The sequence below is a fragment of the Ceratotherium simum genome, chromosome 35, assembly GCF_057802395.1.
Source record: "Ceratotherium simum simum isolate JZ-2026a chromosome 35, ASM5780239v1, whole genome shotgun sequence".
In the NCBI taxonomy this organism is placed as follows: Eukaryota; Metazoa; Chordata; class Mammalia; order Perissodactyla; family Rhinocerotidae; genus Ceratotherium; species Ceratotherium simum.
In genome coordinates, this window is record NC_141934.1 from 16,203,877 (window position 1) to 16,225,051 (window position 21,175).

General features: G+C 44.4%; 1 protein-coding gene across 1 annotated transcript in view; it reads right to left on the reverse strand.

Annotated features, from left to right (window-relative positions):
* CCDC60 (coiled-coil domain containing 60) overlaps nt 1-21,175 on the reverse strand; it is a 157,752-nt gene that overhangs the window by 88,009 nt on the left and 48,568 nt on the right. Inside the window, exon 2 of the mRNA XM_014787226.2 lies at nt 884-963. Within this exon, the coding sequence (XP_014642712.2) occupies nt 884-963 (80 nt within the window). The remainder of the gene's footprint in view (nt 1-883; nt 964-21,175) is intronic.

Consider the following 21,175-nt stretch of genomic DNA (forward strand, 5'->3'; position numbering starts at 1 on the left):
ATGGAGGTGGAGGGAGCACATGTCTTGCTGTGATTCTCACTGTGGTCTGGCCCAGAGTGAGAGATGCGTAAGATAAACACAACATCTTCCACGCTGACTGTATTATCCCCTCTTAGCACATCCCTTGTGTGTTTTGTGCTAAAAGAGTCTCCATCTCTTACTCTGCCTTGAGTTACTTTGCCAAAAGCCCCATCTATGATGCCACCTTGGAACATTCCAGGTCGCAGGAAGGAGGTAAGGGGAGAGGAAAAAATATCCCATCTCAACACACAGAAATGAATAAAATATGGTCCTGGACCTCAATTTGCTCACACTACCATGGAGGAAGGAATTGGTGAGGAGGAAAGGATATGAGCAGCATGGTATTCAAGGCCACACAAGGGGCACTTCATATGCATGATCTCACTCAGTCTTTCTAACAACCTCATATTATTGTCATTTTACAGGAAAGGGAACAGAGACCCAAGAGGTTAAACAACTCCTTCAGTGTCACCAGCTGGCAGGTAGCAGGGCCAGTGTTTGAGACGGAGCCTATCTGACTCTCAGCTACCATGCTGTGGGCCTGCAGTAAAAAGGGAAGATTTTTTCTGGAGCATACGGGAACTCTCTTGAGTTGGATTCAGGTCCAGGAAGGAAAGCAGAGGGAATTCTAGGCAGGGGACTGGCATGTACAAAAGTGGGGAGGAAAGTCTGGTATAGGTACTTCCTGAAAAGTCTAGTCAGGAAATGGATCCTTACAGGGTTGCCATCCTGTAAGTCTTCTGCCTAATGTCCAGGGTTGAGGCGGGGCACTGGGACTTGGCAAGGACTTGTGGGCACCGCCCCGCAGCCTGCTCATCCCTGTGAGGTTGTCTGTGGGTTGTTCCACGCTGGGCTCACTCACCGGCTTCGCAGAAGGTCCTGTTTGAGGTTTACTATTTCCTTGTCCATATACTTGATGCTCCTCATTGTCTTGTCTGGGACCTGATGGGAGGCCAACAAGTGAAAGAAAATGTTAGTGCAACTGTTACAAGTGGAGCCAGACTGCAGGAGGCTCATGAGTTCATCTGAGATGTCTGAGCAGATTGGAGGGGTTCTGGGCAGCACAGCATCCTTCTCTACACCAAAGAGGGGCTGTGTGGCATAGTGGACATAGCAAGGGCTTTGGAGACAGGCAGACCTGAGCTCTGATCCTGATTCTGTTTGGTGACTGGCTGTGTGACCTTGGACCAATGACTCAACCTCTCTGGGCCTCAGTTTCCTCAGCAGAATGGGGGAATAATTCCTACCTTGTTGTGACAGATTAAATTGATTGTCAAGCTCCTTACTCATAGCAAGCTTTTGAAAAATGTAGGCTTCTATTATTAGCGTTACACTCAAAGTAAAGCAAAGAATTAAATGTTAGTGATCATTGTTATTGGTGGCATAGGGAGTTGATTTGGAGAGCTGAATCTTGTCAACATAAACATGCAAATGTACTTTTTTTCCCTCACTGCCTCCAATAGCGGAATTTTATGAGTCAATTATCCAGGTAATCATTCCTGGGTTTTTCTCTCTCCTCTATTCATTTGCCTTGCCTAGCCATAGGGGAAACCTCACAAAACTTAAATTCATTAGTCAGAGGTTGATGCAAGGTCAACATCAAGAAAAGAGGTAAATGAACTATATTGTAATATAAAAGTCACTTTTCTCAGCCACCAGTTTGGTGAAACAATAACAAGACTATTATCTGCATTATCCTGTCTTGAAATTAATTCCTGCGATATTAGGTTTTTTTAATTAAAGGAAATGCCAAGAAATTATGAGGAAATGGCTGCTTTCAGATGAAGCTGGTGCAAGAATACACAGTGATGACTTTTCTGAAGGACAGTCCGTCAATGCATACCAAATGCTGTAAAAGTGTGCCTGCTCTTGGATAGAATGATGCTTCTGCAGTCAAGCATCTATGGGAATATTCTTCCATGGGCACAGAAGTTCATGGACAAAATTGTTCACTAGGATGCTGCTTGTAAGAGCAAATTCTTGCAACCACCTATACATCTTCCCAACAGAAGACAGGTTAGATAATCATGGTGTGTCTAAACAACAGAATACTATGCAGCAATTAAACATAATGACAATATAATGATGTAAGTATATTTACTGATATAGAGATGCTTGAGTTCTTTGAGTGAGAAGATATGTTACAAAGTAATATGTATCGCATGATTCCGTTTTTGTTTTTTGGAAAATGATCTATGTGGATGTACACATATTAAAAGATATGGAAGCCCATACCCCCCAAATGCAGTGATTCTCTCTGGGGGTGGGATTATGGCAGATTTTATTTCTTTTTCTTGGCTTATGTGAATTTTCTCTTACTCTGCAATAAACAGTAATCAGTTATGCAATAAACAAAGAGAAAAAGAATTGTAAAACAAATAAATGGCCCAGTGAAATTTGACAAAGGCTGATTGGGGGTATCGTATTGAGAGTGTTTTTCAAAGGCAGAGCGAAGACGGGTTGGGTATGCGCTAATGGAAATCACAATACGGTGATTTACACAATATTGTCCCAGCAGCCATAATCACCCACTCTCTCTGACAATGAAACTGGGCTATGGTGTCTGCTGCTCTAGGCCTTTTAAGTGAACGTGGAAAGTGAGGAGTGTAATTGTATCCAAGTCGAATGACATTTGCAGCAGGGTGGTGGGGATGGGGCATGGAGTCTGAAGTGGACGGAAGGGACTGTTACTGGCCTCCCTGACTCTCAACCACTTTTCTCCCGGGTCACCCAGCACATGTCCCGTGCAGGGCAGCTCAGATTAAGGGTGGAGAGTCTATGGCAATTCCCGAGTCCTCGTCACTGCAGCTCCTTCTCATCCACTAAATACATAGGATACGAAAAAGCATCTGGGATAGCCTTGAATAAGCTCAACTAGATATGAAACAATGAAATCGTGTATAAACTTTATCTCTTTAGCTATTATTAGGAATAAATTATAGGTAATATATCTTGCTCACCTCAATGCACCAGGGAGTTTCAAACTCTTGGCTGGAAATTGATGGCAAACCCATCAGTTTTCATCCTGAGGGATGGGTGAGGCAGATGGAGAGACAGACCCCCAAGAAGGCATGTAAGGAGCTCCTTTTGAAAACTTCTACATAATGGACATTTGCTTTTCTTACACCTCAAGCATCTCTTCACCCTCCCTCTTGACACCAGTTCCCTGGTTAGACCTTCTGCCCCTCCGCCTTGGAGCACTTGCACCTTGGGAGATACTCATGGTGCCGGCAGTAGGGGTGGTCTTGAATGGCTGAAGTCAAACAGCACAGCCCATTCCCCATCACAGTGACTAGTCCAGGGATGGTCATGTGACCCAGTTTGGGCTAATGAGATATAAGCAGACATTTGCCAGGGGCTTCTAGGAAGCATGATGCCTAGATCTTCTAAGGAATCACAGGCAGAGAAGTTCTCTTTCTCACTGACTATGAACGAAGAAGTGGACATCTGTGGGAATTGCTGGCAGCCATTTTGTGCCCAGGAGGGGAGCCAGCTCCCAGCTGAAGAAGATGTCGGGGAAGGCAGAGAGGAGAGTCAAAGAGAAACTTGTCCTATGGAGCCTTGTTGAACTGATCAAGCTTCACTAGAACCTGGACTTTTCACGAACATTTTCTTTCTTATTTAAACCAGCTTGAATTGGTTTTTCTGTTAACTGCAACTACAGGATGTCTATCTGAAATATGTTCTTCCCTTCGGTGTGCCAAGGCAGTCAACAGATAAGAATTATTATTATTATGTTTTTTATGTGTGAGGAAGATCAGCCCTGAGCTAACATCCGATGCCAATCCTCCTCTTTTTTTTTTTTGCTGAGGAAGATTGGCCCTGGGCTAACATCTGTGCCCATCTTCCTCTGCTTTATATGGGACGCCACCACAGCATGGCTTGAAAAGTGGTGCCTCGGTGCACGCCGGGATCCGAACCTGCGAACCCCGGGCCACCGAAGCAGAGCGCGCGCAGTTCCCCGCTATGCCACCGGGCCAGCTGATAAGAATTATTTTAACTAATCCTTCTTGGAGGATCAAGATCAGGTGACGCCTATTCTGGTGCGTTTTGCAGTGAAAGCAAAGAGATCAGCATGTTGAGATCAAACATTTGAAATCAAGGTTGTCTCTCTTTTTTTCTTGAGCATCTCATTAACTCTTTCTTGCAGGACCAAAGTAATTTTCTTAAAAGATATTGTGAATTAAACATATTTATGAATGAAGAAAAACAAACACACTCCAATTTCCCTGCCAGCTAACTTGACAACACATGATTGAAACCCTGCTTGATGTCACAGTCATGTACCCATCACTCTCCTGAATGTCTCAGGTTTCACCCTCCTCATGAAGCAACTATGATACTGTCCAAATGTCGAGCATTTTTTTGTTTTTCCAAATCTCACCTACTGATGATTCCTGTGCACCAGGGATTCACACTATTGCAAAAGAGTAAATTTGGATTGACTGGGATTGGTGCTGAACAATTTATAGCAGCAAAGCCAAATTGTGTCCTCAACTTGACACAAAACTTTAGCAGGACAAGATCCATCCCTATGGATCCCTTCTATGGATTTTCAGGAAACCATTTTCATTGTGACCACTGTTTAATTACAATTATAGTAAGCCAGTGGTCATAATTGGCATTAGATGAGGGAGTTCTGGTTGTCAGGACATTTACAAACACCAAGTGATATTAGCACAATTAAAAGTTTACAAAGCATCCAAGAATCGCTATCTCTATAACCTTTCTTGAGGACAATTTCTCCATATGTATGACAAGCCTTAAAAATACATACCCTTTTGCTCCAGCAATTTCACTTCTATCCAAGGAAGTTATGCAGCAAGAATGAAAAGATTTATCCACGAGGATGTCTATCACAGGGGACACATTTAGAAACATCTAAATGTCCAGCGATGGGCATTGGGGGAATAAATCCCAGCCTATCCAGACAGTGGTATATTGCGCATTTGAATTTGGTGCTACTATTTAATATTACCATAGATGTATATTTATTGATGTGGAAAGGAGTATATTTTCAATTGGAAATGCATGTTACAACATATAAAGAACTTAGATCATAGGGAACGTTGAGATTTATATTCATAAAAATCTATAGAAATTTCTAAAAATTTATATAATCTGATGCCAATTATGTTTTAAAATATTGATGTATGGCTAGGTACATATGTAACAATATAATAAGCTGGAAGTAAATATAACAAATTGTTAATAGAGATGTTATCTCAGGGTGTTTGAATTATAGGTAAACAATAATTTTTTATTTTGGTTATCTTTTTTCCTAATTTTTAAATAATTTACATATATTAATTGCCTAATAACAAAATAATAGTGTTTTTCCTGTTGGTAAATCAATTCTGACTAATTCTATCAATATAAGCAAAATATAAGTTTTCAATGCTGCTTTAAATTGAGTAATCTAGGGGTCTGGAATGATGGAAGTTAATAGTTTATTTTAACACAGTGTGTCTGGCAGGGTCTAGGTAGAAAATCAAAGCTCATGTTGGGAAGTTCAATAGAGGGAATTTACTATAGGGGGGCAGTTACAAAGGTGTTGGAGGAGCTGAAAAGCCAAATAAAGGATGGCAAGACAATCAAGAGATTAGCAAAAGGAGAAAGCTTCTACCACCTCCGGGGTTGGAGGGACCAAGGGAAGAGGCAGCCTTCAAAAGGCCTACAATTGGGCCATTCGGCAGAAGTTGGACTCATGGAGGAGATGTAGTTTTCAGTTGGAGGTGCCACCAGAAGCTAAGTGAGAGAGGGGGAGAAATATCCCAGCTTCCTTCTCTCAATTTCCTGCTGCACCTCCTATTGGCTGAACCTACCAGGAAGCCTGCTGGCAAGGGTGCCTGGGAAATGTAGTTTACAAGGATCAGCTCTCTGTGGTGGGCAGGAAATGGAAATGAGAGCCCGAAGCAAATGGTTATGGTTATAGCTTATGGTGCTGATCAGCTGCATTTGGACTATAAAGCTGGTTCTCCCTTCACAAGGACCCCTTTGCAGATGGTAACTTTGGGTATTTCTTATCTTTTGATCCTAAGCCTAAGTTTCCAGAATTTTCCATGGCTTAAATGCATATCCAGAATTGGGATCATTCTTTCTCTCTCAAAATCGTTATCAAAACCTGTGTTTCAAGGGAATCCAGAACTCTCCTACTTCTCCCAGGTTCTTTCCCTAGGAAGGATTCTATATTCCAGATCTTCTCGGACCACCTTCTCCTGCATCAAAACTAATCTGCCCTGTGTCCCACACCCTTCAGATCCTAAGGGCTGATAAATGAACTGATGCTAACTATTTCCTCCCTACTGACACTGATTAATGTGTTTCCCTACCCAGCTAGCACATTTGCACTCTACATTTAAAATTGTACTATTCTGGTTATGAAACTAACGCACATTGTAGAATATCTGGAAAAGATAAAAATTAGGAGAAAATAAAAGCGAAGTATAACCCCATCACCATCTCTTTGGACGTCCTTTGTTTCGCTTCTTGTGACTACTCCCAGCTGGGGTTCATAAAAGCCATCCTGGGACAGTTGACTTTAATTTTCTGTCCTTGCTTCCTTTGGGTGTCCCATTGGCCTGAAGAGCTTCAGGTTTCCCATTGCTTTACAGAGCGTGGGTGTTGCCTCCATTCTTTGTTTCCTGGAAAACCAAGTCAAGTCTCTGCCCTGTTTACCTTTTCCCTACAGCTTGTGTCCCTTCTCTGACTGATCTTTAAATGAGTCTTTGAGAGCAGGACTGTGAGAAACACTACGTGATGTTCTCTAATGTGTCAGGTTAAAAGCTGACAAACATGGGGGCGTGAGAGCTTGGACTATAGTGGAACCTTAGGTGGGGATGGTTTTTTTGGCAGGTGTACTCACATTTAATATTCATGTACTGGAACTGTTTAAATAGTAGCATTTGGAAGCGATTGGTTTAACCTGACAGCTGAGAAGTGGGAGGTGGCGGGAATGAATGGAAAGAGCTTTGTTGTCTTAAAGACCCAGGTTTGTGTCCTGGCTCTGTCACTGAGGAGTTGGGTAACCTTGGGCAAGTTCCACACCCTCTGTGAGTCTGTTTCCCCATCTGTGAAATGGAGCTAAGGCTGTCTACTGATAACATGATTCTTCACCGATGTGCCATGCAGGATCCTAAGTGCATTCTTATTTGAAATCCATGATTCCATTTAGTCCTCGCCATATTACTGTTATCCCCATTTTATAGAGGAGCGGGCTGAACCTTCCAAAGGTGAAAACAACATGCTATTAGGTGGGAAAGTCTGGATCTGAACTCAAGGTCAAGTGACAACAAAGTTCTTAACCACTACTTCATTCTGCCCACCCCCTCACCCTAACCCCGTTTTGCACGGTGGGGGCTAAATAAGGGACAGCAGTTGCTAGCTATTAATTTACAGATACTACCTCCAAAGCCTGCCCATGGAATTTTGTCATAAAAATTTTTATACGGCAGAAAAATCACAAATGATTTGTGGAAGGTCATGGCTGGAAAGCCAATCTTATAAATATCTGTTGTTCTCTCGTCTTTATGAAAGAACGTTCCAAAGCCATCTTTGCTATTTCTTAAAATATGATCTACTTCCTAGAATCAGATTAAGATGGAAATGAATTCCTGCTAAATGTACTTGGGCTGATACAGACATCAGGGGAACAGCTGGGATGCTCCATCAAGTGGTGAGGGGGGAAGGAGACCATCTGAAAAGAGCACTGAGCAGCAAGCAAGATGATTGGCAAATTTCAGACTCATTTTGGAGAAGCAGTAAAGAACGAAATAGGCAGAGAATGGGTGGGATCCATGGCAAGAGTATGCACATGAGCCCAGATTTCATAACTTGCACACTGATAATGAAATTTTGGTGGTGATGGGCACTTCCCTTTGGGGAGAATGAGCTTTTTTTGTCATCTGGATAGCTACGTAGGGATAACCTGGAACTAGTGACCTCATCCACATGCAGACTCTTCAAGCTGAACTATGAAGTGTGCTATTGAAATCTTTAAACAGTCTCTTCACTGAAGGCATGGTGCATCCTTTAGACAGTGTTTTGATTCAACTTCTCCTTTTTTCTCATCTTCCTATGGACCCAGGAGGAAGGAGTTTGGGGGCTTAGGGATTGGTGGGGAGGGATGGTGGAAAAGGGGACTGTCCTCTAGGGGGCATGAGTGAGTTCTCTGCTGAGAACCTAAGGACAGAATAAGGCGCAGGAGTCCTCTGGGGGACGAGAGGGGTGACAATGATCGCTTCTGATTGCTTCTGACAAGAAAGCTTCTGATCTCCAGCTCCTGGCACAGCGCCTGGCCCTGAGTTCAATCCATCATTGCGGAATGAAGAGATGACCGCATCACAGACTCAAGGTCTAATCCTATAGGTTAATTATTAATTACAAAGGGCACGAGGTACCTCACAATGCTGAGGTCTCGCGGACATCTCCTGAACCAGTGAGAGCACACTTAGCATCCCCAGCAACGGACAAACTGACATCATCTGCCCCTGAAGTGATGCACTGGGGAGCACACAGCATCACCTCCACAGAATTCCTGCCCCAAATGCCCAATCTGAATCTGATCACGAGGGAACAATCAGAAAAATAAAAAGTGAGGGTCATTCTGCAAAATACACAACGTAGACTCCTAGAAAATGTCAATGTCTGTGTCAGCTGGGGCCTCTGGGAAGCAGGCACTGAGACAGGAGTCCAGGAGCAAAGAGGGAGAGAGGAGGATTGGGCAGGGAGAGCCTCAGCCTGTGATGGGGATCTGACAGTCTCAGCCAACGCAACAGGGAACTCCAGGACAAAGATTGCCCGTTATGGGAACCCAAGCCCGGGGCAGAAATGGCCAGTGCTCATGGACTGGGGACTGCTGGGCTGATCCGGGCCTCAACGTGGAAGCTGCGGTGGATCCTGAAAGTTCTCAGCGACCTGCAGACCTTGTGGCTGAGCAGCAAGTTCTTTTTTGGGGAGAGGTCCAAGGGACGCACCTCTGTGGCTTCCACAGTGTCACGAAAGAGGAAAAATGCAGAGGATCTGTTCCTAAAGGAAACCAATGGGACGTGAGACTGAGAAGCAGTGGTGATCCCCTGGGACAAGTGGAGGAATTTGTATATGAACTGAAAATCAGATAACAGTACTGGGTTAATGTGAAATCTCTGTGTTAAATCTATTGTGGTCACGAAGGAGAATGTCCTTAGTACATGCTGAAGTATTTAGGTGTGAAGCATCTGCAATGGACTCTCAAAGGGCTCAGTGAAAAATACTACAATACACACACATATATGTTTTATATACATACCTATATACGTAGAATATCAAGGAAAAATGTTAAAGCAAAACAAGGCAAAATGATAACATAGCGGATTTGGTTAAGGGTATATGATTGTCCATTATACTATTCTTGCAACCTTTCTCTAGGTTTGGAATCTTTTCTAATATAAGGTTGGGGGGACAAAGATGAAATGATTGCAACCCCATTTTCAAGTTTTCCTTTGCTGCAGTGAAGTCCCTTGGGTCATCTTCAAACATCAGTAGAGCAGGACAGCCTCGTGGAGGGAGTGCTTTAGGAATAAAGGAAGAGTCTGGGCTTCTTGCTGACACTCAGAGTGGGAGCTTGGATGAAGGTGGGAAATAAAGAAAGGAGCCCATGTCCCTGAGCAACTGGGGGCCATCAGAGCACACAAGTCACTACCCATAATATACTTTTTTTTTTAATGCTGTCTTGACCAAGTTTTGAAGCCCTGGCTAGAGGCCAGTGAGTTCCCCTTCTTGAGAAGCTGATTAAGTTCACACCCTGACCAGTTCCTCTATGAGGGGGGCAGGATGCACCTGCTTTAATTGCCCCAGGGCCGGGTACCAGACAACTGGGGCCAGCCCCCATGCCCTGGAGCCTCTGAATTATTCTGATTAGCCAATCCACAGGGGACTGTGACACCTGGCTAAACTCACCCTGCTTGCCATACATAAGTTGCCATCTAGAGACCAGCTTGCTGTTACTCTGTCCTGGGGACAATCCCCTGTGTGGCCCTGTCTGCAGGCCTTCTCTCCTTCGGAGCTGTAACTAACAAAGCCTTCTGCCTTTGTGTCAGACAGTGTGTTGTATGCCACCATCAGAGAGACCTTGAAATCTTATAACACACTACCCATATCTGTCACCAGCCACATCCGCTTGGAGGAAGAATGACCCAGCTATGTTAGCAGCTTGCCTTGAGACTGGGTGGGGAGACTAGGAGTGGGGGCATTTTTGACATTGTTTTATTTAATCCTCATACCAACCCTTATGAGGTATCTTTATCCCTATTTTGCTGAAAAGGAAACCCAGGATCCAAAGATTAAGCCACTTATTTAAGATCACGCAGGTAGTAAGTGGCGGAGCTCAGCATGGCGCACCCGTTGACACTCTCCCTCACCCCACATCTAATCCAGGGGTCAGCAAACTACAGCCTGCTGCCGGCTTTGGTAAATCGCAATTTTCCTGGAACACATTTACACCCATTCATTTACTACTCTAAGCTGAGGGGACTCAGTTTCCCATTTGTAAATGAGGGGAGTGGACCAGGGACAGAGATGTCAGTTGGGTGGTCTGTAGGATCTGTTTGATCTATGCAGTGTTTACATTTATTTGGAATTCATTTCCTACCTTTAGAAACCAGGAGCTCTCACATGCCCAGATTTCTAGCCATGCAACAACATAAAAAGTTGCAGAAAATGCAGCACGTGCAGGCTTCCTTTTCAGAGTGGGGTGGGTGGTGGGAGGGGGGAGTGTCCAGGTCCCCTAAATTGACAAATTATTGTGGAATTGCTATACATCAGTGCTGTGCTGAGCATTTCGTGCCATCTATCTCATTTGCTTCTTCCAGCGACCCAACGAGACAGTTACTAATAAACCCGTTTTTACAGAAGAAGAAAAGGAAGCACAGAGGGAGTCGTTCAGGGTCACACAGCTGGTCAGCTGTCAGAGCCACGGCTAGAATCCTGGTGTGATGGTTAATTTTGTGTGTCAACTTGGCTGGGCCAGAGTCCTCAGATATTTGGTCAACACCATTATTCTGGTGTTTCTGTGAGGATGTTTTGGGTGAGTGTAACATTTAAATCGATAGACTGAGTGGAGCAGATTGCCCTCCTTAATGTGGGTGGGCCTCATCCAATTAGTTGAAGACTTGAATAGAACAAAAGGCTGACCCACCCCCAATAAGAGGGAGCTCCTCTTGTCTGACTGCCTTTGAGTTGGGAACTCAGTTTTTTCCTGCCTTTGGACTCGAACTGAAACCTTGGCTCTCCTGGTTCTTGAGCTTGGAGGTTTTCAGACTAGAATTTACACTATCAGCTCTCCTGGGTCTCCAGTTTGCCAACCAAAGATCTTGGGACTTGTCAGCCTCTGTAATCACATGAACTAACTCCTTCTAATAAATCTGTTTATCTGTATCTGTATCTCTATGCATCCTATTGGTTCTGTTTCTCTGAAGAACTCTAATACTTCCAGTCTCCTTGTATTTAAAACTTGGGTCTTCAACCATTAAGCCTTCCTGAAAATTCAAAGTCTTTTCCAATTCTTCACGTAGGAGGGAGAGACAACATTATTCCATTATTGGTTTCTTAAATCCTCCTTGTTTTCTAAGGACGGCGATTGGTTTGCTGAGAAGGAAGAGTGTGAAGATGGATACTGGAGAAGCACAGAGAGAGGATGAATGGTTCCCGTTAGTAAAGGCGGAGTGACATATCATGGAGGGTGAGGAGGAAGCCTTGGGGCAAGAGGAGGGGGGAACTGACATCCAGAAAAAAGCACAAAGTTTACAGGACTGTTTTATTGGTTTTTCCTCCATGGGGTGCGATGTAACCTTCTCCTCCATCTCTTCCATGAACCCTCCAGTAAAATCCACATCACACACTGGCGTTTTTGGAGTGGGAATTATGCTTTGAGGGGCGTGAGGAGGCATGAGCCAGGCCCCAAGGTGGCCTGGGGAAACAGAGGAGGAGGAGCGACAGATATGGAAGGAGAATAGGCTGTGGACTCAGACTCCTAGCTCCTTGCCCCACTAGCTGTATGACCCCAGGCAAGTCACTTTCTCCATACGTCAGGGTTCCCATCTGGCACCTGCCGGATCTTCATCCCAGAGCTGTGAGGTACTCAGAGGCACACCTGGCACCTAGGGCTTTGTGAAACAAACATGCCAAAGACACGTTACTATCATTGTCATTATACCACGAGTAGCTGCAGTTTTTACAAAACGTGATCATAAATTATATATTGAAAATATAACTTAAGTGAGATTATGAAAACGTTCCCAAATAAACTCATTAAGGGCAGATTAAGGCTATCAACAACTTTGAGACAGTCAGCAATATAACGGTAGGTGGCGCTAGATGCCATAGCTTTCAATCAAGTCCTGATTTTCCTCCATCTCTGTCTTTCTCTGCCTCCCTCCTGTCTCACTTGACTGAAATGTAAACTGGCTGCCAGCATCAGTGAGCCCCCATCAGCCCTGGGATTGAGCTGGCATGCCAGCAGCCAAAGTGCTATCCATCCAGTAAAAAAAAAAAAACACAAAACAAATCATATATTAATCTCATTAATCTCATAAACACTTTTGAGAGACTAGATATGACGGCCCAGCAGTCCAGCTGTTGGGCACCAGTAGCCAATAGAAATCCATATGATGCACTGCCATTCAAAATCCTGGAGGAGCTTCAGGACATAGGCCCGGGGATGTAATGACCACCTTGCCAATGGTACTTCTGTTTAATAATTATAACAGTGCCTAAATTTTCAGCATCTCCCATGTATCTGGAAATGTGCTAGGCTAGAGACAGCTAGTGAGCTCCAACTTGAGTGCCAGCTTCAATCTACCCATTAGTAGCAGTGGCTTCTGGAGCTCCCTGCAGTCCAGTCTCATTCAGAAAAGAGTTCTGTGATTGATTAGCAATGTCTGCCCTGGTCCCAGGAAGGAAAAGCAGCATCGTGACACACAATTGCCATTCCTATGTTGGGCACTTTACCTGCCTTTTCTCATTGAATGTTCATGACCACTCCAAAAGTTAAGTGTTATAATTATTATTATTATTCCCATCTTATCATTGAGGAACCTGAGACCCAGATTAGTTAAATAACTTGCCTGAGGTCACCCAGTTTCTAAGAGGAAAATCAAGTTCAGCCAGTCTAGTTGACTGTAGGGCTCTCTCTACTGCTTATCACGCCCCAATTTGCTTCCTTTCTTGAAAACGAAACAAATTATTTGGCAATTCATCCGGGAGAAAGGAAACAAGTAGTGTCCCAAGAAAGTCTCCTTTCATATTGTCAACATCCTAGTGGGGAGTGTGTGTGGGTTGGGGGGTGGGGTGGGGCGGATTAAGTCCCCAAGTGGCTTCGGTTCGTTTTTTCTCTCCCCGGAAGAAGATGAAGTCGACATCTTTGCAAAATCCAAGTGAACTCCCTGAAGGTCCAAAGAAACCCAGCCTCCCGTTGGTTAGTAACTGTTAACCCCCTTTTCCACACGAGAAGCAGAAGCGTAGCTGAGCTTAAGCCCGTGGTGAGAGGAAAAAGAGCCAAGACACAGAAGAGCTGGTTGGGGCTCGAATCCCCTTGGAATGAGCCTTCGTGTGACTACAGGGCTGCTGCTATATGAATTCTATGATGTTGTCCGTGGGATGCCGTTCAATGCCAAGTTGCATGGACCACGTTAGGAGGCTGGAGGAGAGGGAAGAGTAGCCCAAATGTTCCTTAAATACCTACCATGACTTAGAAACTGGCCGAGGACATGCCACTGAACGAGACACTGTCCCTGCCCTCAAGGAGCTCACGGTCTAGTGGGGGAGACAGGTATGAAACAGACAATTCAACTACAACATGGTGAAGTGCAGGCACTGAACACAGCTTGGCGCTGGGGGGTTACTGGCCAAGGTTCAGACTGAGCCAAACACAAAAAGTGGAGGGAAAAGTGTTTCAAACAGAGGGAAGCATGAAGAATTGGAAAGTCAAGTATGATGGGGGAGAGGGGGTGGCAATGAAGGTTCTCCTGACATCCTTAAGGAGGAGAAACACACCTTAAGCTGCTAAGGCGGCTGAGAAACCACAAGAAGCCACTTGAGTAACAGAAAGGTTAGACATGAGGCCCTAGCTAAAGACTGAAGACGAAGCATTGGGTTTTACTTCATTTTTTATTTCAGTTTTTTTTTTTTTTGAATACGTAGTATTTTCAAATGGTGTAAAAGCATATAAAAGGTGTGTGGCTAAAAAGTATTATTTCTACCTTGTCCTCAGTCCATTCACTTCCCTCCCTGGAGATGACCCGTGTTTCCAAGTTCTTGCGTATCCTTCCAGAGAGATTTTGTACTTTAATAAGCAAACACACAGACACACAGACACACACAGACACATGCACACACTTGGCTGGGACATTTATGCAAGGGCAGTCAGAATATTCCCCTCCATGCCCCCAGAGGCCCCCTTGGTGTCCTGTGCTGGCCCCATGGGCATTGTGGTGACCACTCTGGCACCTCTCGTGATGAGCAGATATTGGTTCCCAGCTGTCCTCAGAATGGTATTTCCAGCCAGTATGTTCTGGACAAATGCATCCCATGATGCAAAGGCTCCCTGTTGATGAATGAGCTTTAGGGACGTGAGACAAAACTGCAACTCTGATGTCTTTCACCATTTCTCTGCCCCTGGAGGAGGGACACAGTCCCCCATATGTAAAACCCTCTCATGATCTGGCTTCAGCCTAAGGATCAACGGGGAAAGCAAGTGGGCTGAGGTTTGTGCACCAAGACACCACTTACATTCACAAAGTAAAAAGAAAACCGGCAGCTCCTATTTAAAATATTTGTTATATTCAGCTTACCTCCTTATTATATTTCATATTCATCTTTTTAACATAAAATTCAAAACCAATGATTTAAGCAGCTGGTATGCTTACCCTGTAAATTGTGTGTTTTCCCTCTCTCCTCCTCCAAATTCTAGCCTTGCAAGGCGTGCAGGGTGTTGACCTTGTCACATTGCGTCTTTGGTCCCTGGCACAATGCCAAACCTCAAGTGGTTTCTTTGCAGTTATTTGTTGAGTGAGTGGAAGAATGGGTAAAAATAAAACTGTAGTGTTTGCTGATTTTCAACTTTTAGACTCAACACATGGACAAAGCCTGGAAAATGGAATTACGGGTCCAGAACAGAATGTGCGTGTTGTCAATCTTGACAATGTAAAAGTAGTAGTAAAAGACACCAGGAGAGCTGATGAGGAGCTAATCTCCTCTTCTACTGAGGCAAAGATACTCTCTGTGGTGAATGGGGCAAGAAATGCAAGAGTAACATAGTTTTCTTTAAAAGACTTTATTTTTTTAAGAACAGTTTTAGATTCAAGGCAAAATTGAACAGAAGGTACAGCGAGTTCCCATATACCCTCTGCCCCCACACATGCACAGCTTCCCCGACTATCAACATCCCCCACCAGAGTGGTGCATTGTTACAATCGATGAATTGACACTGACACATCATTGTCACCCAGAGTCCATAGTTTACATTAGGTTTCACTCCTGGTGTCGTCCACTCTATGGTCTTGGACAAATGTATAATGACATGTATCCATCATTACAGTATCATAAGGAGTAGTTTCACTGCCCTAATAAGATATTTTTAAAAGTCACAAGATTAACCAGTAGAGGAACCAAAGGTAATGCTAGTTTTAGGGGGATGGGAGCTGGGGGTGGGGAGTGTGTAAGGAGGCAAAGATGGCAGATCTTCATCTTTCAGAGCAGAAAGTCATTAAAGTCTTAAACGTATAAACTGAAAAATAGAGGTAAAACTTAAACAATTTGGAGACGGATCATTGGAAGAAATAATGAAAAGTGTTAGAAGTGTCTGCCAAATAATGAAAAGTGTTAGAAGTGTCTGCCTGGGGAATGGTGTCAGGAGTGGGAAGTGGGCAGGGAAGAGGGCTTCCGCTCTTCGGGAGGAGACTTTTCATGCGATTTTTTTTTTAACCAGCATATGTTTTACATTATTTTTTTTAATTAAAAGAGTTTGATAGCCCTAGTGAAATTAAAATACAGAGCCCCACTTTGTTCCCCTGAAATTCAACATGCACAGGCAACTCCGTGGTAGTCATCCTTGTTTCCGAGTCAAAACGAAATTAATTTGGAAAAGAAAATACAGCCGGGGAGAAGAGTCAGCAACTGCAGGAAATTCAGGGAAATGTAACTGAGTAAGAATTATCTCCTTAATTACTTCTGACCAAATCAATAACAACGTTACATGAGAAACCACGGTCGCCACCAATGAGTATCAAGTTACTGAGAAACTAATTGGGGTTCGGCCTTGTTTGCAAAAGCAAAACACCTTCCTTCTCATAGTTAGCAGACAGGGTTCCTGGGGGGTGAGCGGAGACAGGAGAAGACTGTGGTTAGCTGAACCTGCTTATTATTTTCAAATGTGAAGGCCATTTTCAAACATGAAAGCCTGAACAGAGAGCCCTTCTTCAAAGAGGTGAAGGTATGGATGCCCTTGATGGTGTCAAATGCTCATTTTCATGCTTTCCTGGGGCTAGACAGGGGGAGGAGGAGGTTCACATTACAAATCAGAGGGAGGTGAACCAAACACTGCAGAGGTAAGTAAGGGAGCATTTTTGTTTTCAGAGCTTAAGATTCTATGCAGGAATTGCAAAGATTCCTTTAAAACCATCTCAGATGTGCCTCTGTGGGAGATGGCAAGGATCTTTGTTCCAAAGGAGCCCTGCTGAGCTCACCTCCTAGATCTTCCTGGGACGTGGTATTTGGGCTGGGTTAAGATCTTATCTAGAGCTGAGATTCAAGTGTGTCCGTTTGCCTAAACTCGTGCAGACCTACCTGTCTCCATTAACAGTGGGGTCTCTTGACAATTGTTTAGGGCATTCTCATTTCCCTCTCACACCCTGTGCCTTGCTTCTGCCTCTCCTGCCCCTTGGACTTGTCAATGAATCATCCCCGCTGTCTAGAACATATCGGATATTCTTTCATTCAAGAAAGGCTTACTGAGCCTCTCCTAGGGGGCTGGCCCAGTGCTGGGATACACACACTCATCCAAAGCTCCCTCTCAGAGTCTCGGGGTGGGGGGGTGGGTAGGCAGACAATTAAGCAAATTACAATACCATGTTATGTAGGCTGTGGTGGGAGTGGGCCTGGGGGCTGTGGGCACATCGGACCCAGCAAGGGCAGAGGGGCAGCTAGCAAAGAAGGAAGTGACTTCTCAGTCCCAGCGGAGTCCTGAGGGACTAGGAGGGGTCTAAAAGAAGAGGAAGGAGGACTGTGGTCCAGGCAGAAGTAAAGGCATGTGCAAAGATCTGGAGGTGATCGAGAACTTGATACTGAAGATGGTTCAGTCCAAGTGGAGCACACGTGGGGTGGTGGGCTGGGACTGGTGAGGAAGGAGAGGCGACTATAATAAGTTGAAGGTAGATCTACCTATGGACTTTCGTTTACTTGAGACAATTTTCTCTTTTGCTTGGGCGACTTTGAATTGGATTTTCTGTCATTTGCAATTAAGAGTGTCTTGACCATGACTTTGTTAGCACATTGCAAATATTTCGCCTAGATGACCCCAAACTATTGGCCAAGAGAGTTATATTATTTCGCTGTGGTTAAACCAAAATCCATGGGAAGTCACTAATTTTAGAATCATCTGAGATCATCAGGGCTGAGAGATTACCCAGCACAACCCCTCCATCACGTGACAGATACATTAAACACAGCCGACATTTATTGAGTGCTTACTAAGAGCCAGGCACTGTTGTAGGCATTTTACATATATTAACTCATTTCACCCTTGAAACACATTTTGTGGAATAAGACTGTCAGTACCTCCACTTTACAGATTAGAAAATGGAGTTACAGAGAGGTTAAGTATATTTCCGGAGTTATGTGACAAGCAAGGGACAGAGGTAGGGTTCAAATCCAAATGGCAGTTTGGTCCCAAAGTCTATACTTTCCCTGCTCCACTAACAGATGAGTAGCCCAAGACCCAGAGAGGCTCAGAATTTTCCTAAGGTCACACAGTAAAGCAGCGGAAGACACAGGACGAGAATACACAGGTCCTCATTTCCCAACATGCCAGCCAGCAGGTACATTAAATCAAAGGGCAGAGTAAGAGATTTGGAGTCATACAGACCTGAGCTCACTAGCCAGGGTCTTTGGCAAATACAACACCTCTTCGAGCTTCCTCACGCAGAGAGCCTATTTCATAGGCTTGTGATGGAGACTCAATGTGCTAAAGTGTGTCAAGTTCTCAGGACAGAGCCAGGTTTATGGGGTCTCTCGATAAATGCTAGTTGTTAATGTAACTGTTATAATTAATAAGCTGTGCTGTTAATGAAGGTGTAAAACGCAGGTGATCTGCTGCACGAGCACGGGCAAGTCACTGAATTACAGTAGCCGTTGGTCCCATCAGTAAAATAGGGTTATTATCCGCCCTTTGCTCATGACACCAGAGCATTATACAGATTAATTAGAAGATTTATAATGTGGTGTGCACTTTGATGCTCTATAAACATAGAAATGTGATGGTTGAATATTTATATAATCCCCATTACTGAAGATCTTGAATTGCTTTACTGATGTTAAAAAAAAAAAAATTCCGACTTTCCAAAGGTGTATAAATCCGAGTTGAAGAAAAGAAGATTGGGCTTTTATTATCTGCCAGCAGCTCAGAAACTCAATAGGACTGGGCATCCAGGCATCAGTGGGCGGATCACAATGCCAAAGTCTTGGGAATGTAGAAGGAGATGCTGAGATTGTGGGGCTGTCTCTTCCGCTAGATTTGAGCTCCTTCAGGGCTAAGACTGAATCTTGTCCTCCAATGGATTACCAGCATTGAGCACAGAGCTTGACATGCAGCAAGCACAGGATAAATGCTTGATGAAGGGAAAGATGGATGGATGGACGGACAGATGGGTGGATGGACAGATGGGTGGATGGAATCCTTAACTTTGGTGATGGAAGATTAGCTGGGCCTGGCCCCAAATACTTGGGTCAAAGTAGATGGGAGTCACATCAGGTATTGGAGAGAAAACCACTCAGGCAATGTGACAAATTGGAAATACATTTGGCTTCACACAGACCTGGGTTACTATCTCTGTGAACTTGGGCTTGAAGTGAACCTCTCTTTCTTCATCCGAGAGTGACAATAATGGCTGTTAGGATGCTTTGAGCTGAAAGTAACAGGAAACTCCATCCATCCTTGCTTAAACAATAAGGACATTTATTACTTCATGTAAGAGGGAGTCCAGAGTAGGATTCAGGGTTGGCTTAGAGGTTCTGCCACGTCACTGAGCTCCCCACAGAGTCAACTATCCATAGAATTGGCTTCATCCTTAGATGTCTTCCTCTCCCATTTGCAAAATGGCTGCTGGTAGCAATCCGGGTCAAGACTTCTTTCCCAGAAGCCCCTGGCAAATCTCCTTTCATGTCTCATTGGCCCGAGTGGGCTTGGGCTGCCCCCTCACTTGAACCAGTCATTGGTTAGGTGAATAAGATTGCCATGACTAGACCCCTGCTGCTCAAACTGTCGTCCATGGACCAACACCATCAGCGTCACTCGGGAGCTTATTATACCTGCCAACTCATGGGCCCATACAAGCCCAGGTGAATCAGCACCTCTGGGGATGGGGCCCAAGAATCTCCATCAGGCTCTCCTGGGATTCCTATGCCTGCTAAAGTCCGAGAACCACTGGGTTAGACAACTCAACTGGGACGGATATTGGTGAGTCAACTTCAAAATGTGGATGATGATGCCAACCTTAGAGAGTTGTTATGAAAATGGAAATAATATATATGTAAAGGACCAGCACACAGTTGGTGCATGATAACTTTTGGTTTCCCTCTTTTTTTTCCTTCTTTAGTGATGTCTAAATATTTACTCTTCCCCCTTAATTGGTCCTTTTTCCCCACTCCAAGGTGCCAAATATGCTCATGCTGCTCTGATCTGTGGAAACCAACCTGGAGACTAATTTATACTAAGGTGGGAGTGACTTGAGGTATCATTGAGCCTAGTAGCATTTTCACCCTGAAAATGGAGTGCAGAGAGTAGGCAACGCTTAACCCAATGAGACGCTTGGTAAATGGTGTCATTTCAGGTATGTACCAGGTTTGTGTTGGGGAATGTTTCAGGGTGAGATTACGCTGGCTGCTCCATCCTCAGATTACACCCCATGTGTAACATCCTACTCTGGCCACACCGAGGGGGCTGGTTGGCTGATCAGGATGCCCAGAGGCAGCCATCATGGGCAAAGGTGGATGAGCACAGGAAGCTGTGGGATGAGGGAGGGCTGAGGTCCGTCAGGCTGATGGTGTCAACCTCTGCCCTGCCCTTCCCCCTGGGTCTTCAGAGTCTTGCTGGGGCCGTTAGGGAGGAACATAGCCTCTCCTGAGGCTTTGATCTTTGGATCTGCCAGTTCCAGATTCCCTTTGAAGAATGATAATAATTAAAAGGAAAAAACCCTACAAGTATTAAAAAAGAGAAAAAAAAAAAAAAAAAACCGAAGCAGACACCAGATGAGATCTGGGCACAACTCTGCTCTGTTGGCAGAGTTTCCTGATTCAACAGCTGGCTCTGCGTGTCAGGCTCAAAGGAAAAATAAAAAAAAAGTTGGCCAGTCATTTGAAGGAACTTTATTCTGAATAAACTGGAACCAAAAGGTCCCTTAATCCCCAGAGAGGAAAAGGCTTCTTTTGAACAGATGGGAGGACAATGGAAACGCTGGCAGGGAGAAGGGGATTAATTCACTTGGAGCCCGGCCCCTCGCTTGATAGGAGGGTGCCCTTCTGGGTCCTGTGTGGGTCTCCTTTTGAGCCTCCCACAGACTAGGGGGCTGACCCCAGTTTGTCATCCAGACTTCCAGAACTGGTTCTTTATCCCAAGCTAGGAGACTCTTTGGAAGCAAGATAAATCGGGGCCACTAGAATTGATCAAATTTTCGTACTTCACTTCCCTAATCCTATGTATTTTTCTTAATGGTTTTTTTTTTTAATTACTATTTTTATTTTAGAAACCGCCTTTGGTATCACCTGGCCCTGGATTCCAGTTCAGCTTTACCACCTTGTGACCCTGGGCAAATTATAATCACTGAGCACCAATTTCCTCACCTGTCAAATGAGGACATTCACAATATGGCTTTTCTTTTCAGAGACCTTGTAAGAATCACAGCTAACA